Below are 15,000 nucleotides of genomic sequence, written 5' to 3'. Positions count from 1 at the left end.
ATTAAGATCTTGCCCAAAAAGCTATGCTTAATATGGGCCTTCTGCCAGTGTATACTTGTATACAGGTAGATATAATAAAGTGTTTAAAGTGTTTAAAGTGTTTAAAGTGTTTAAAGAGAGAGAGAGAGAGAGAGAGAGAAAGAGAAAGAGAGAGAGAGAGAGAGAGAGAACTTTCTTTTTTAACTGTCGAAAGTTAGTTACTAAGAGAGAGAGAGAGAGAGAGAGAGAGAGAGAGAGAGAGAGAGAGAGAGAGAGAGAGAGAGAGAGAGAGAGAGCGCAGAGAATTCCCATGAAAGAATGAATAAGAGAAGAAACTGGTTAACTCTTGCATTAGGGAGGTGGAGAGAATAGGGTCAAGAATGAGAAGAAAGCCTAAAATTGTATAAGATATGAAGGATACGTAAGAGTAAAGGTGAAGTTACCTATAATAGACTTTGTTCTCTCTCTCTCTCTCTCTCTCTCTCTCTCTCTCTCTCTCTCCTCTCTCTCTCTCTCTCTCTCTCTCTCTCCCCGTTTGTAAAACAGAATTACATGAAATTTGTCGAATTGCAGCGACAATTTATAACCAACATCATTTTTTTTCTACAAATTGTGACTGGACTGCAAATCAAGACATGGTGCCAATTAAAAAACTTGGAGACTTATCGTGAAAGTCTCCTGATTCCTGAGTACAGTATATTGTGTGTGAAGGACGTGCAGGTTGCGTGGAGTGTGTGGGTGTGCAGGTTGCGTGGAGTGTGTGGGCGTGCAATGAGCGCAGTGTGTGTGTGGGCGTCCAGGTAGCACGGTGTGTGTGGGCGTCCAGGTAGCGCGGGGTGGCTTGGTGATTGAGATGTGATCAAGTAGCAATTTTGTATGGTGTTGTCCTCACGGCGATTCTCCAGAAGTTGTGAAGTCTTGGGGATGCACACTCCCGTTACCAGCAGCAGTGTGTGTGGAGCACTCGTTGCAGAGATAGATAGATAGATAGATAAACAGAGAGAGAGAAAGAGAGAGAGAGAGAGAGAGAGAGAGAGAGAGAGAGAGAGAGAGAGAGAGAGAGAGAGAGAGAGAGAGAGAGAGAGGTGCGGGGAGTTCGAGGTGTGTGTGTGTGTACATGACGAGAAAGTAGCCAAGCAGCCGTCAGCCTCTCCGTGCAGGTGTGTTCCCTTCCACTGCCTCGGTTTAAGGTGTGGAGGGTGACTGTGACTGTGAGTGTGAATGTGGCTCGTGTGGCTGGTGTCTGTCACCTCCTCACGCCTTGCTGATCAATGCCAGGCCAACACTCCTAGGCCATAAACGATACACACACACACACACACACACACACACACACACACACACACACACACACACACACACACACACACACACACACACACACACACACACACACACACACACACACACACACATCGCCAGATAGATTTGAGTTCGGGGTATGTTTCTAGATCGGAGAATATTTTTTGCTCTGAGTGAAGGAAATCGATATGAAATTTCAAGTTCAGAAAAATTTCTGCCGACAGTAACATCAAAGTTGTGTTTTACGGCGTTGTGTTGATGGCTGGGCGTGTGAGAAGTGTTGAGCATCGCAACTTGGTGTGCGCTGCTGGAGTGTCATGTTCCCTGAGTGTTGCAGAGACACTGTAGTGTTTGCGTAGATTACAGGAAGTGAATCTGTTACGCCTCGATTAGGAGCAGAAGTGCGTGAGGGGACGACTGTCTGGTGTGTGACGAGGCACAAATGTCTCCCGGTGTTTGCACTGACGATGGTGCCACGTGTGGAGTGGCGAGGAGAGGCGGCGGGAAGGAGAGGCGGCAGATGTTCAGGAGAGGTGGCGGGCAGGAGAGGCAGCGGTTAGGAGACGTGGCGGGCGGGGAACTCACAACTCCCACCCCATCACAAAGTCATTACGAAGAGTCCGTCCACTGCCGGACACAGGCCTTTTTTCTGAGCCTCTCTATTAGTCACGGCACTGTGCCACTCTCTGTCAAGCTTGGACGGCGGACTTTTCTTTCTCCTTCCTACACGTGCCGCTTCACACCACCCCATCCGTGACGCCCACGCCACTAACTCTGCGGCCGCCGCCACTCACTCTTGCTCCATTCGAGTCCTGCACATCTCCTTATTGTGTTATGTATTGTTTGTTATATGGCCGTACTACTGTCTTGTTCTCCTTGCCGCATATACTCGTACATGGCGGCCTAGATTGATGAGTGTTCTTCAGTACGCACAGTATAGTGCTGATGTGAACAGCACTGATGGATTGTGCCTGTCTCTGTCAGTGTCGGGAGAAGTGCTGGGACAGGAGCAGCCGTGCTTCATTACTGACAGCAGCCAAGGAGAAAATTGTGTGCTGGTCCGTGAAAATAACACCTGAGAAAAGTGAGGAAAAGGAACATGAAAGGGTAGTGAATCAGACGCCGAAGTCTACAGAAAGAGAGAGAAAGAGAGCGAGGGGAAGTGAAAAGGAAAGCTTATAAGATCAAGATAGATGAAAGGTTCGGAGGAAGCTATTGCATCGTACATTGTTCACTACACTGTAGCGGCAGCCTGTGGACCCGGCAGCCTGATTACACTGGCAGGTCGGGATAAGTGACAGCTGGCCCTGTGATTTCCCATCACTCTCAGTTAAATGACTCGGTACAAGGTCAGAGTGAAGTCTGGAAAGCCAACACTGCCGCCACCAGGTGTGATGGAGCAGTGTGATGGCACCCTGTCAGTGTGATGGAGCAGTGTGATGGCACCCTTTCAGTGTGATGGAGCAGTGTGATGGCACCCTGTCAGTGTGATGGAGCAGTGTGATGGCACATTGTCAGTATGATGGAGCAGTGTGATGGCACCCTGTCAGTGTGATGGAGCAGTGTGATGTCACCCTGTCAGTGTGATGGAGCAGTGTGATGGCACCCTGTCAGTGTGATGGAGCAGTGTGATATCACCCTGTCAGTGTGATGTTATCCTGTCAGCGTCATGTGCCCAGAGTGAAGTCTTCAATACACTCGGCCTCAAATAATGAATAATGCATTTGGCGCTTCACTTTCGGCACTGGCACCTCAGTAGGCATTTATCTCCCCTTTTGTTGTCCTTGGCTAGAGCCTCTCTTGCACTGAATATGTCGTTAAATTGATTAAAAGAAAGAAAACAATTGTAGAAAATGACAAATTATTGCTTATTTTAGTGTGAGAGCATCATCACTATTATTATTATTACCACTACCGCCACCACCACCATCCAGTAAGGATGCGGCACAGGACAAGGCATTGCCTGCTGCCCTTCCAGCGGTAGCTTGGCAGTGCCTGAGTCGCCTGGCCGGGCTGACCTGATCACCTACACTCGCCGCCAGTACCAGGTGGTTCCCTGTCACCGCACACGTGTCGTCTGGTGGCTGCTGCCCTGCCTGCCGTGCATCATGCCGCCGCCAGCCTCATGAAGCCCGGCAAATTAATGACATCGCCGATAATGATTTTTTATCGACTTATTGATTTCTGGGAGCGTCTCAGGCGTCGCCTCGGAGACCTTGCATCCTTGCCTCCCAGAAAACTTTCCGTCGACTTTTATCAATACGGTCCTTCCATCTCCGGCCTGCCTGACGCCCTCACTGGCTGAACGCTGCGTCTGTGCAACACTCGTGCTCCATGTACAGGAATGTTTGTCATGGATCTACACCAATGTTTTCATTCTTAACGAAAACCTGACAAATTTGTATTCTACTTGCTTTCTCTGTTCATCTTCAGCGTGGCATGACACACTCACTGGGTGCACAGCGCGCCTGTTTGTCTACCACTCATACTCCATGCGAAGGAATGCTTGTTATGGATTAACAGTAATGCTTTCATCCACAACGAAAATTTGACCTTGATTATTTTTTCTTTCTTTAGACATTCCTTCCAATTCCAGCGTGGCCTGACTCACACATCAGCGGGTGTGCATTGCAGCGGTGTAACGCGTGCTGCTGCGAAGGAATGCAGGTTATGGATCCACGCTAATGTTCATACTTAACGAAAATTTATCACTACCTTTCCTGCTTTCAAAGATTATTATTTTCATTTCATCCTTCACGTTATTGAAAACTTTCACATTTCCTTATCAATAAGCAAATTGTTGTTGTTGTTGTTGTTGTTGCTATCATCATCATCATCATTATCATCATCATCATCATCATCATCATGACCATCAACACCATTAACACTATTATTAACATCATCCTTACCATCATCACCATCATTGTAATCTTGATCATCACATCATCACACTGTGCAGTGACTGACTATCTGTTGCTGCTTCCCTTATCAATACTGACCCAATAACCCATTAGAGGGGAGAGAGAGAGAGAGAGAGAGAGAGAGAGAGAGAGAGAGAGAGAGAGAGAGAGAGAGAGAGAGAGGAAACAGATGAGTGAATCAGTGACATATATCAGGAAGGAGATTGGGAGATTGAGAATATTAACTCGAGTAACATGCATGGACTGGGGAGAGGGGGAGAAAGGGGGAGGCTGGGGAGATTCATGCAACACGTGACCCAGTGGTGTGCAGGTGGAGGACGTGGGTGTTGGGTTGGGGGAGGTGCAGAAGGGGTGGGGTGGGAGGAGGAGTGGTTGCAGCATAAGTCTTGATCTTGATGGTACAGGTGACTCACAATTGCTTCTGTGTATCGATATAATAAGACCAGCTTGGGTGATCCTAAGCTTTGAACGGCTCCTCCTCCTCCTCCTCCTCCTCCTCCTCCTCCTCTTCCTCCTCCTCCTCTTTTTCTCTTCCTCTTCTCCTCCTCCTCCTCCTCCTCCTCCTCCTCCTCCTCCTCCTCCTCCTCTTCTAGCTTCTCTTCTTCTTCTTCCTCCTCCTCCTCCTCCTCCTCGTCTTCGTCCTCCTCCTCCTCCTCCTCCTCCTCCTCCTCCTCCTCCTCCTCCTCCTCCTCCTCCTCCTCCTCCTCCTCCTCCTGCTGGAATTCGTGAATAAAATAAGGCTGAATGTATAAACTACTACTCACAACTTTCCTCCTCTTTCTCACTCTTTCCCTCCAAGTCAGACCCTCCCCGGCCTCCCTTCCCAAAGTCCCCGTCACATGCACGGTACCTGAGGCCTGGTTGGACACGGTGAGCAGAGTAGTGACGCCCAGACAGGTGCGCGCGGGGACAGAATCAGTGTCCATCCAGAAACCCATCCAGGAAATGACCACGATGAGGATGCTGGGCAAGTAACTCTGCACCAGATGGAAGCCAATATTCCTCTCCAGCGTGATGAGCGCGCGCAGACAACTGTAGTTCCCTGTGTGGGGAGAGATGGCTACTGTACATGGACTGGCAGGTAGATAGTTGCTTAGATAGATAGGTAGATAGAGAAGTGGATAGATTGGTAGATTGACATATATTTAGATTGAAAAGTAGATAGATAGTTTGATAGGTGGAGAGAGAGGGAGAGGGAGAGGGAGAATTGGGGATAGGTGAAGCCAGGACACTTTTGAAACATATTTCTAGACTCTTTGTGCTAAACTCTCGTAAATCTTCCTGCATAGTAAGGAGCAACACACAAAACTTATCTTCTGTTTTCCCTATTTTCTTTATTTTTCCATTGTATGCACAGAAACAACCTACGTTGCTAGGAAGGTTAATCAAAGAAGGAGTCTATTATTGCACTAAGCTCTTATCAATATTCTTGCAGCGCAAAAACAACAACAACGTAAAATGTGTCTTCTCCATGCGAACAGTCTCTACAACGCTGGGCAGGTTAATGGGTGAAAGACCGGTGACAAAAACAGATTAATTACACGGATGAATGAGGGAGACAGATTAATGAGAGAGACAGGTGAGAAAAAAGTAGGATGATGAGACAGATAATGAGTAAAAGCAGCAAAAGGATTGCTATATTACCAGGTGAGCGAATTTGGTCTAAGGTAACAAAAACGCTGAAAAGCAAGATCCACTAAATGTGTGTGTCCTCAAAGAATTGTGAAATGTGAAGCCTCCATCTTGAAAGACTTCAGGTTATAGGAGGAAATATAGAAGAAGGCAGAGGGTTCAAGATTTTACCAGTGGAAGGAATGGAATATTGGAAATACTGATTAACTCTTGTATTAGGAGATGGACAAAATAAGAGGGAAAGTAGGAAACCTTGTGCAGCGAGGGCGCGGAAGGAGGGAAAGAGGGAAAGTGCAGTTTAATAAGATAAAAGAAACGGCAGGGGAACGGCAGGAGATGACAGGGGAGAGAGGCGATGACTGTGACGAGAGGCCAGGGAGTGTGGTAGGGAAGGCAAAAGAAACAAGTCAAGGAAAGACACGGAATGTCTGGAAGAATCTGATATTGGAAAGAAAAGATAGTATTACAGAAAAGAGCAGGGAAATTTAACATAGGTTGGAAATGTAACATGGCAAGGGAAGGGGAAGATGGCATAGCTAACAGGGGAAGTGATGGGAAGGGAACCTGGGAATGGAGGAAACACTTTACCTATTCAATACTGGGACACATTTCTACCTTAAGATTTGTTTACGATTAGACCATCTTATTCACATTTAGAAGGTTCTGCGGAGGTTACAAGATTAAACACCACAGTCTTCACTATTTTAATCCCCCATATGAGTTTTTGAAGCTGTATAAAATCGCCAAATAGTAAGCACAATGAGTATGGAAACGCGTCATGGTACTGAAGGTGTTAAAATGCTCTAACAGGAAAGGGGAAAAACCTAACAGAAAAGGACAAGATGTATTAGGGAAGGAAATCTAATAGAAAAAAAGTGAAAGAAGGTTAGCAAGGGAAGGATTTCTAGGAGGAAGGAAAGGTAAAGGAAAAGAGAAAAGGAATATTGCAGTCTTTTATCATTTCCCACTTTGTGAGTCGCACAGACTTCGTGATTTATAAATATCCGGCTAGAGAGAGAGAGAGAGAGAGAGAGAGAGAGAGAGAGAGAGAGAGAGAGAGAGAGAGAGAGAGAGAGAGAGTACAAGCGTGTGTATGTGTGTTTGGGTAAGAGTGTCCTATTGTACCCGTGAAGTGGACATAAACAGGTGCAAGAGAGCTACTTCCGTTCACCTGTTGGCGCTGAGCCCTCAAACCTTCACACCTGAGACTCACAAACAGCCTGGCTCAGTCCGGGACGAGGAAGTCTGCCAAGTATGCCATAACTATCGGTGCCAACAGCGTCAAGGGATTTGATTTAGTGTTTGTGACGTACTGGATGTAACGAGGGTGAAACAAAACTATAAATTTTAGTAATTTGGAAAGTATTACACGAAATGACTCTAAGCTTGTTAACGTTAGATGTAAAAAGGTGACCAAGAAATTGGCTCAAAATATATAACCATTTGTTTGTCAATAGCCCTAAAAGCCAAGACCAGTTTATGGACAGGAATGGATATGCATAAATTTGTTTCAGAAACAATCATGCGCAGGACAGCAGGCTCCATTTAATACCATTCCTCTTAATTTCTTGTTCTTATTTACGACTTCATTCTTCCACCAATCAACACACCGCCTTGCCGCTAATTACTTAAGAGAGAGCAATTATAGCAGTGGTCAGTGTGTGTAGCAGTCAGTGATGCCACACCGTCACTTCGTCGCTGGGAGGAAAGAGCCTGTTTCCTTATCAGCGCCTCGTCTCTTGCTCGTAACTCTCCGCTGCCTCGTTCACGGGTAATAAACAGCCTGCCGTTACCACCACGCCAGTTTCCAATTTAGGAGTAATCTCTCTCTTCCCTTCGAGGCTTAACAGATTTTTCTCTTTGCCACCGCGAGTTTCTCAGCCTCCCTTGCCTTGAGATTCTTGTTAGACGTGCCGCTGCCTTGGAGATGACATGCTGTGGTGCTGCGGTGTTGCGGTATTGCGGCGTTGTGTCAGTCGTCATCGCGGTGAAAAATTAACGAAGGGAAGGAAAAATGTGTGGAAGGTGCAGCGTATCTCTCTCTCTCTCTCTCTCTCTCTCTCTCTCACGGTCACGGCGCCAGACAGACAACACAGCGGCGGTAGGCAGGAAATGTCAGGTGTCGATAAATATGTTGCTGAGTGCACGTGTGTGTGTGTGTGTGTGTGTGTGTGTGTGTGTGTGTGTGTGTGTGTGTGTGTGTATCTGCGCGCGCGCGCTCCCAGGGCAGAATATTTCTATTTGCTCATCACACACACACACACACACACACACACACACACACACACACACACACACGGGACACTATGGTTAACGTGTTCTTTCATAAAACATACGGTAAACATCTGACTGTGTACAGGAATGTGCTGGCGCCGTAATGACTCTCTCTACCTCTAGTGTTGCTGCTGCTGTTGTTGATGATGGTGGTGGTGGTGGTGGTGGTGATCAAACTTTTACTACACAACACATTCCATTTTCACTACCACCACCACCACCACCACCACCACCACCAACACAGCCACCACCACCAACACAGCCACCACCACCAACACTGGCCACATATTTTGATGCAGCGTCTCATGTTTAATAAAGCGACTTGAGGAGTGTAAAGGGGAGCGAGCGAGAGTGGTGTGTGAGGCCCGCCACCACCACCACCACCACCACAACCACTACCACTACCACTGCCACGCAAAAAAAAAATTTCATGAAATAAGTTCAATTTTGCTTCTTGTTTTGCTAAGCTGACAACCTCATTTTGTATGCGTGTGTGTGTGTGTGTGTGTGTGTGTGTGTGTGTGTGTGTGTGTGTGTGTGTGTGTGTGTGTGTGTGTGTCAGGGCGCCGCAATAACGCACAACTACATCCAGTATAAAACAACAAGTGCAATGAGACAAGGCAGTTTGATAATAGCTGGGAAATTTCTGCCTCGCTTTGCCTTCTGTGCAGTGTCGCGAGATGGCCACACTGCCTGGCCAGTATTCAGAAACGTTTTGCTCTCTCATGACGACCATTTTCAAAGGATCTAATTGAAGATACTCCTGTTTATCAAAAGGAGTAACTGTCTTGAAAACCCGACCAGTCATCTGTGGGGACTTGAAGAATTGTCGTGGTGAAAGAGCGATGCGTTTCCGATTATGGCCGCTTAAGTACTAACCACGCTAACACTGAAAGAGAGAGAGAGAGATGGGGGAAGCAATGCCGCCCCCTTTACCTCAGAGGTGGAGAAAACTGATTCTATTTGATAATGGTGAGTCAACATTCTCCTCCTCCTCCTCCTCCTCTGCTGTTTTTCCTTCACATCTTTTTCTCCTCCTCCTCCTCCTCCTCCTCCTCCTCCTCCTCCTCCTCCTCCTCCTCCTCTTCCTCCTCTTCCTCTTTCTCCTTCTCTTCTTCTTTCTCCTCCTCCTCCTCCTCTCTCTCCTCCTCTTCTTCCTCCTTCTTCTCCTCCTCCTCCTCCTCATTTTCCTCCTCCACCTACTTATCTCCTTCTCCAGTCTATGATCCCTTCATCTTATAAAGTATGGAATGAAAAATAAGGATACCTCCCTCCGCAAAAACACAAAAAACTCGAATATATTAAAAAAGGCAAAATATAAATATGATCACCCCTGCGGCTCTTAATTATTACAGGAGCTTTTTGCTGGAGGGGCGCAAGGGTTGCTTTGGCGTCCCTGCAGTGTGTGTGTGTGTGTGTGTGTGTGTGTGTGTGTGTGTGTGTGTGTGTGTGTGTGTGTGTGCGCGCGCGCGGGTGCGTGTGCGTGCTGGGAGGGGGGAATTGTACCTAGTCGTCGCAACACGCAGGTAACGCCTTAAGCAACAAGTGAACAGAGGCAAGACGACACCGTAGAGTTTCATCCATTTCGAAACGTTTCGCTCTCTCACCACGACTATTTTCAAAGGCCACAGTGATGATAAACTTGGTTCGCTAGAGTCTTTCCTCTGTAACTGATATGATAGGGTTGCTAATATGTTGCTAGGACTGTAAAAACATCCTTAATCATCTCTGTAATTTCTCCTGGAACCTATGGAGTGAAGTAGAGTTCCTGTACTGAAGTGTCAAAATATAATCACCAATCTATGCTCTATCTTACTTGCTTGCCTAAGACTAGTGCGGCTCTCACACATCTTAAGGGCTTTGAATTGTGAGTAACTAGTGTTGCAGATTAGTATGTGGTGTGTGAGAGACATGGACATTACTCTGAATACCTGGAATACTTGGAATAACCACAGTAATTTCAAGAAAGGGACTACCATCAGCTTTTCTAAGGCTTGGAAGTGATTGTAGGTATATGACAGTAGCGGGGCAATACTATAATCCTCCTCCTCCTTCTCCTCCTTCTTCTCCTACGTGTCTTCTTCCTTAGCTCCCCATGCAGAAATCTCTAAATCCTTCATTTATGCAATCCTTGCACGCCTTCCTCACCTCAGTCTTGCTTTCCTCATTGACTCCCTTCTCTCCCTCCTCCTCCTCCTCCTCCTCCTCCTCCTCCTCCTCCTCCTCTTCTCTGTGCCACAATACGTAAGCTGCTAGGAATACCACCCATAGCTGCACTACTTGAAGCCTACGATCTCTGCTAAAACCTTTTCGCTATTTGCAGATATTTTATAATCATCCCGCTTTCGCGCTTTGGAGATTTGGGGAGCACTTTTAGCGGTAAGAGGCTCGACGTATGTACATAGGCACCCACCACCCCTACCCAGACACTCACCCACTCACTCTCTCCCTCACTTACCAATCTGAAAGTCCTCGTGGCATCGATCCGTCTCGTTATCAATAATGTTGAACTGAGGCATCTTGAGGCCGCGGTAAATCTTAATGGGCTCTCCGCTCTTCCACGACAAGTTGAGTTCCTGCGTCGTTTTAGAGACTGTAGGAGAGAGAGAGAGAGAGAGAGAGAGAGAGAGAGAGAGAGAGAGAGAGAGAGGGAAGGAGAACAGAGGAATGACAAGAAGAAAAAAATGAAAGTTATGCGAGATTATGAAAGTTGGAATGTGAAGATGAAAGTAAGAAGGAATTTGGACGAAAAGGAGACGGAAAGGGAAGAGAAAGATAGAAACGAGATGGATTCGATAACGTATGAGAGAGATATATAGTAAGGAAAAATGCAAGAAAAGAGGATTGGAGGAATAGAGGAGGAGGAAGATGAAAGACGAAGGTGAGGAAAAGAAGAAATCATCGATGAAAAAGAGAACGAGAGATAGGTAGATAGATAGATAGATAGATAGATAGATAGAGAGAGAGAGAGAGAGAGAGAGAGAGAGAGAGAGAGAGAGAGAGAGAGAGAGAGAGAGAGATGCAGTTGATTATTTATTTCTATTTGTATGCTTAAAAATACATCTTTGTACAGTTTAATTAATTTCCTTCATCGATACTTTGAATTTGTTACCTTCAAAATATTACCTTTTATTTCCCTCCCCATTTATTACGATATCTCTGACTGACTGACTGTGTGTGTGTGTGTGTGTGTGTGTGTGTGTGTGTGTGTGTGTGTAAGTTTATCTGTCTGTTTTTCTGTCCTCAATCTATCTCTCTCTCTCTCTCTCTCTCTCTCTCTCTCTCTCTCTCTCTCTCTCAATATCTATCCATCTCCATCTTTCTCCCTTCCTGTCTCTGTCACAATCCTGTCAACATCACTTAGCTTCAGTGCCGTTCCTCCTTCCCCTCACTTCCATTAGCTTTCCCTCAACATATTAGCAGCCCCGCCCCGTACCTCCCGGTAGACAAGGCCATGTATACTCACAAGAACCGATCTCCATGGTGCACACTTGAACGTCCAGCGGGAAGCGAGACAGCTCCATCATGCAAGCAAATGTTAACTTCAGTCTGTGGGAGAAGTTGTGTTAGTAAGGCAGTAAGGGAGATGTGTGGTATGGTGTAGCGGGGAGGTGTGCGTGCGTGCGTGCGTGCGTGCGTGCGTGCGTGCGTGCGTGAGCGCGCGCGCTTTAATGATAAGGTACACTTTAATAAAACCATTTGTGTTCACTATACTGGATAGTAAAAAGAAAACACACACACACACACACACACACACACACACACACACACACACACACACACACACACACACACACACACACACACACACACACACACACACACACACACACACCTTTAAAACCTGTAAGAAATATAGAAACAATTTAACTTTTTTTCTAAGAACTGCAAAAAATGTGTACTATAAAAAACAACTTTGAAAACCTTAAATATTTTTTGGGAAGAAAAAGGTAATAAAAATAGGGCCATAGAAATAAACGTACCTGGCAGTGACTTACCTACTAAATGTAATGACCATTTTTTAACGAGTCATTTTGAAAAGTGATGAGACTGAATACGAAAGAAAAAAAATGCAAAGTTCTTTAATGGTTTCCGTGTTTTTGGCACCTACTAATGATGAAGTACACTTGATATATATATAGGAAATATTTTTCAAAAACTTCAATCACATACGCAGCGCTATAATGACGAAACTCCTCGTCTGTTAAAGCAATGTTCATCCTTGAACTCCTCTGTCCAGCATAATGAACCTTACACTCAGAACTTCCACTTTTCCTGCTGCATTGAAAAAATCTAAAGTTACTTCAATCTTTAAGTCAGGTGACAGAAGTGATGTACACAAATACCGCTCGATATCAATGCTTTCAGCTTTTAACAATTTTTTAAGGTAATTTCATTACACCTACGTCAATATCTTGAATAAGATAACCTTTTAACGAATTGTCAGCATAGATTTAGAGCAAATCGCTACACAGAATCAGCTTTACTTCAGTTTGTCAATAATGTCTCCTACACTTGTTTGGATGAAAAATGCATGTCGCTGAACTATTTATAAATTTGTCAGAAGCACTCGATACAATTGGCCATAAAATATTACTTAATGAATTATATAACTTTGAAATTAGAGGTAAACCATTAGAACCATTTCACAGGTATCTTAATTGCAGACTAGAGAGTGTTTACTGCAATGAGAGTTATTCGAAATTCAAATCTATTTCCTTCAGGAACCTGTAGCTCGACGGACCGTGACTACAGACTACCAACACTGTAACTACACAACCTATGTTAGCAATAAACTATTACTTACGTACATACTACTTGCTTACACACACACACACACACACACACACACACACACACACACACACACACACACACACACACACACCGCGTAGTGTAGTAGTTAGCACACTCGACTCACACTCGAGAGGGTCCGGGTTCAAATTCCGGAGGCGGCGAGGCAAATGGGCAAGCCTCTTAATGTGTAGCCCCTGTTCACCTAGCAGAAAATAGGTACGGGATGTAACTCGAGGGGTTGTGGCCTCGGATTCCCGGTGTGTGGAGTGTGTTGTGGTCTCAGTTCTACACGAAGATCGGTCTTTGAGCTCTGAGCTCGCTCCGTAATGGGGAAGACTGGCTGGGTGACCAGCAGGCGACAGAGGTGAATTACACACACACACACACACACACACACACACACACACACACACACACACACACACACACACACACACACATCTACCTTCTTTATTAGCCCCGCCTATTTTCCCACACCCGAGGCGCCCGCTCACACCCAAACGCGCCCATTAGAATGTCTACAAACGTGGAAATTTCATCTAAACATTTTTTCCTTTTTTTTTTTCCTGCGGGCACCAACGCTTTGCATATTATTTGTGTACACTAGGCGGGTCCCTATTTACTCAAGAACAACAATGGCGGAATTCTCTCTCTCTCTCTCTCTCTCTCTCTCTCTCTCTCTCTCTCTCTCTCTCTCTCTCTCTCTCTCTCTCTCTCTCTCAGGAGCAGGGGAGAAAGGAGGCAGAAATGTAATGGAAGATTGTAAATACAATGACTAAAAACTTAAGGAGCTGTGAGACTATAAGAATGAAATGAGAGGAGGACGAGGAAGAGGAAGAGGAGGCAGAGGAGAAAGTGGAGGAGAAAGTGGAGGAGTAGGAAGAGAGGGAGATGCGAATGAAAATAGCGAGAGAGAGAGAGAGAGAGAGAGAGAGAGAGAGAGAGAGAGAGAGAGAGAGAGAGAGAGAGAGAACTATTTAGGACATCCAATTTAAGCGATCCAGTATAATTTTCCAGGTGTCTCTCTCTCTCTCTCTCTCTCTCTCTCTCTCTCTCTCTCTCATTTACTCTCGGGAAGGAAGATAGAAAAAGGGAGTCCTATTATAATTTTTTTTTTTCCAGGGCTCATCATGGAGTCGCCCGGGGCTTCAAGTTTGGGGAGGGAGAGGGAGCGGGAGAGGGAAATAAAGAGTGGGAGGGGGGAGAGGGAGTGGGGGAGGGGAGGTCCTTCATTGAAAAACCTCGAAGCAAAATTTATATTATATCCTTGAAATTTGAAATGCGTATTAAACTTCAGAAATTAAACGCAGTATCTCTCTCTCTCTCTCTCTCTCTCTCTCTCTCTCTCTCTGGTGGGATCTTTAATCTATTTATTTATTATCTAAATCTATTTTTATTTTCATTTGTTTAGTTTTCTACTTATTTATCCATATGTTAATTTATTCATATGTTTATTATTATTATTATTATTATTATTATTATTATTATTATTATTATTATTATTATATTTAATTTTGTTATCTATTATTTTTTCATGTACTCTTTTCTTTTCTTTTTATTTATTCATTGTGTGTGTGTGTGTGTGTGTGTGTGTGTGTGTGTGTGTGTGTGTGTGTGTGTGTGTGTGTTTGCTTCCATAATGTGTTACTGTGAAATTTAAGTCTCAGGAGGATGCCTTCTATTTTCGAGCACTAAATCTCTTCCATTCTCTATTCATTTTTTTCATCTATACAGTTTTCTTTTTTTTCTTCTTTTTTTCATCTCCAATTATTATTTGTACTTGGGCTTGTCCCTCCCTCTCCTCCTCCCTCTGACTATTTCATGTCTACAATAAAAATTCTTCGTAATGATGTTTTCCATGCCCTTGCTGGCCTAAACCCTCGGAAGGCTTATGGACCTGATGGGGTCCCTCCTATTGTTCTCAAAAACTGTGCTTCTGTGCTTGCACCTTGCCTGGCCAAACTCTTCCAACTTTGTCTATCGACTTCTACCTTTCCTTCCTGCTGGAAGTTCGCCTACATTCAGCCTGTTCCTAAAAAAGGGTGACCGTTCTAACCCCTCTAACTACCGTCCTATAGCTTTAATCTCTTGCTTG

General features: G+C 45.1%; 1 protein-coding gene across 1 annotated transcript in view; it reads right to left on the bottom strand.

Annotated features, from left to right (window-relative positions):
- LOC123507743 (glycine receptor subunit alpha-2-like) overlaps nt 1-15,000 on the bottom strand; it is a 70,284-nt gene that overhangs the window by 6,408 nt on the left and 48,876 nt on the right. Inside the window, exons 4-6 of the mRNA XM_045260905.1 lie at nt 11,575-11,657; nt 10,567-10,701; nt 5,053-5,244 (exon numbers count right to left, since the gene is read on the bottom strand). Coding sequence (XP_045116840.1) covers nt 5,053-5,244; nt 10,567-10,701; nt 11,575-11,657 — 410 coding nt within the window. The remainder of the gene's footprint in view (nt 1-5,052; nt 5,245-10,566; nt 10,702-11,574; nt 11,658-15,000) is intronic.

Source organism: Portunus trituberculatus, chromosome 23 (assembly GCF_017591435.1).
Source record: "Portunus trituberculatus isolate SZX2019 chromosome 23, ASM1759143v1, whole genome shotgun sequence".
Lineage (NCBI taxonomy): Eukaryota > Metazoa > Arthropoda > Malacostraca > Decapoda > Portunidae > Portunus > Portunus trituberculatus.
The sequence above is the reverse complement of the archived record's forward strand: the minus strand, read 5'-3'. Positions and strand labels throughout refer to the sequence as shown.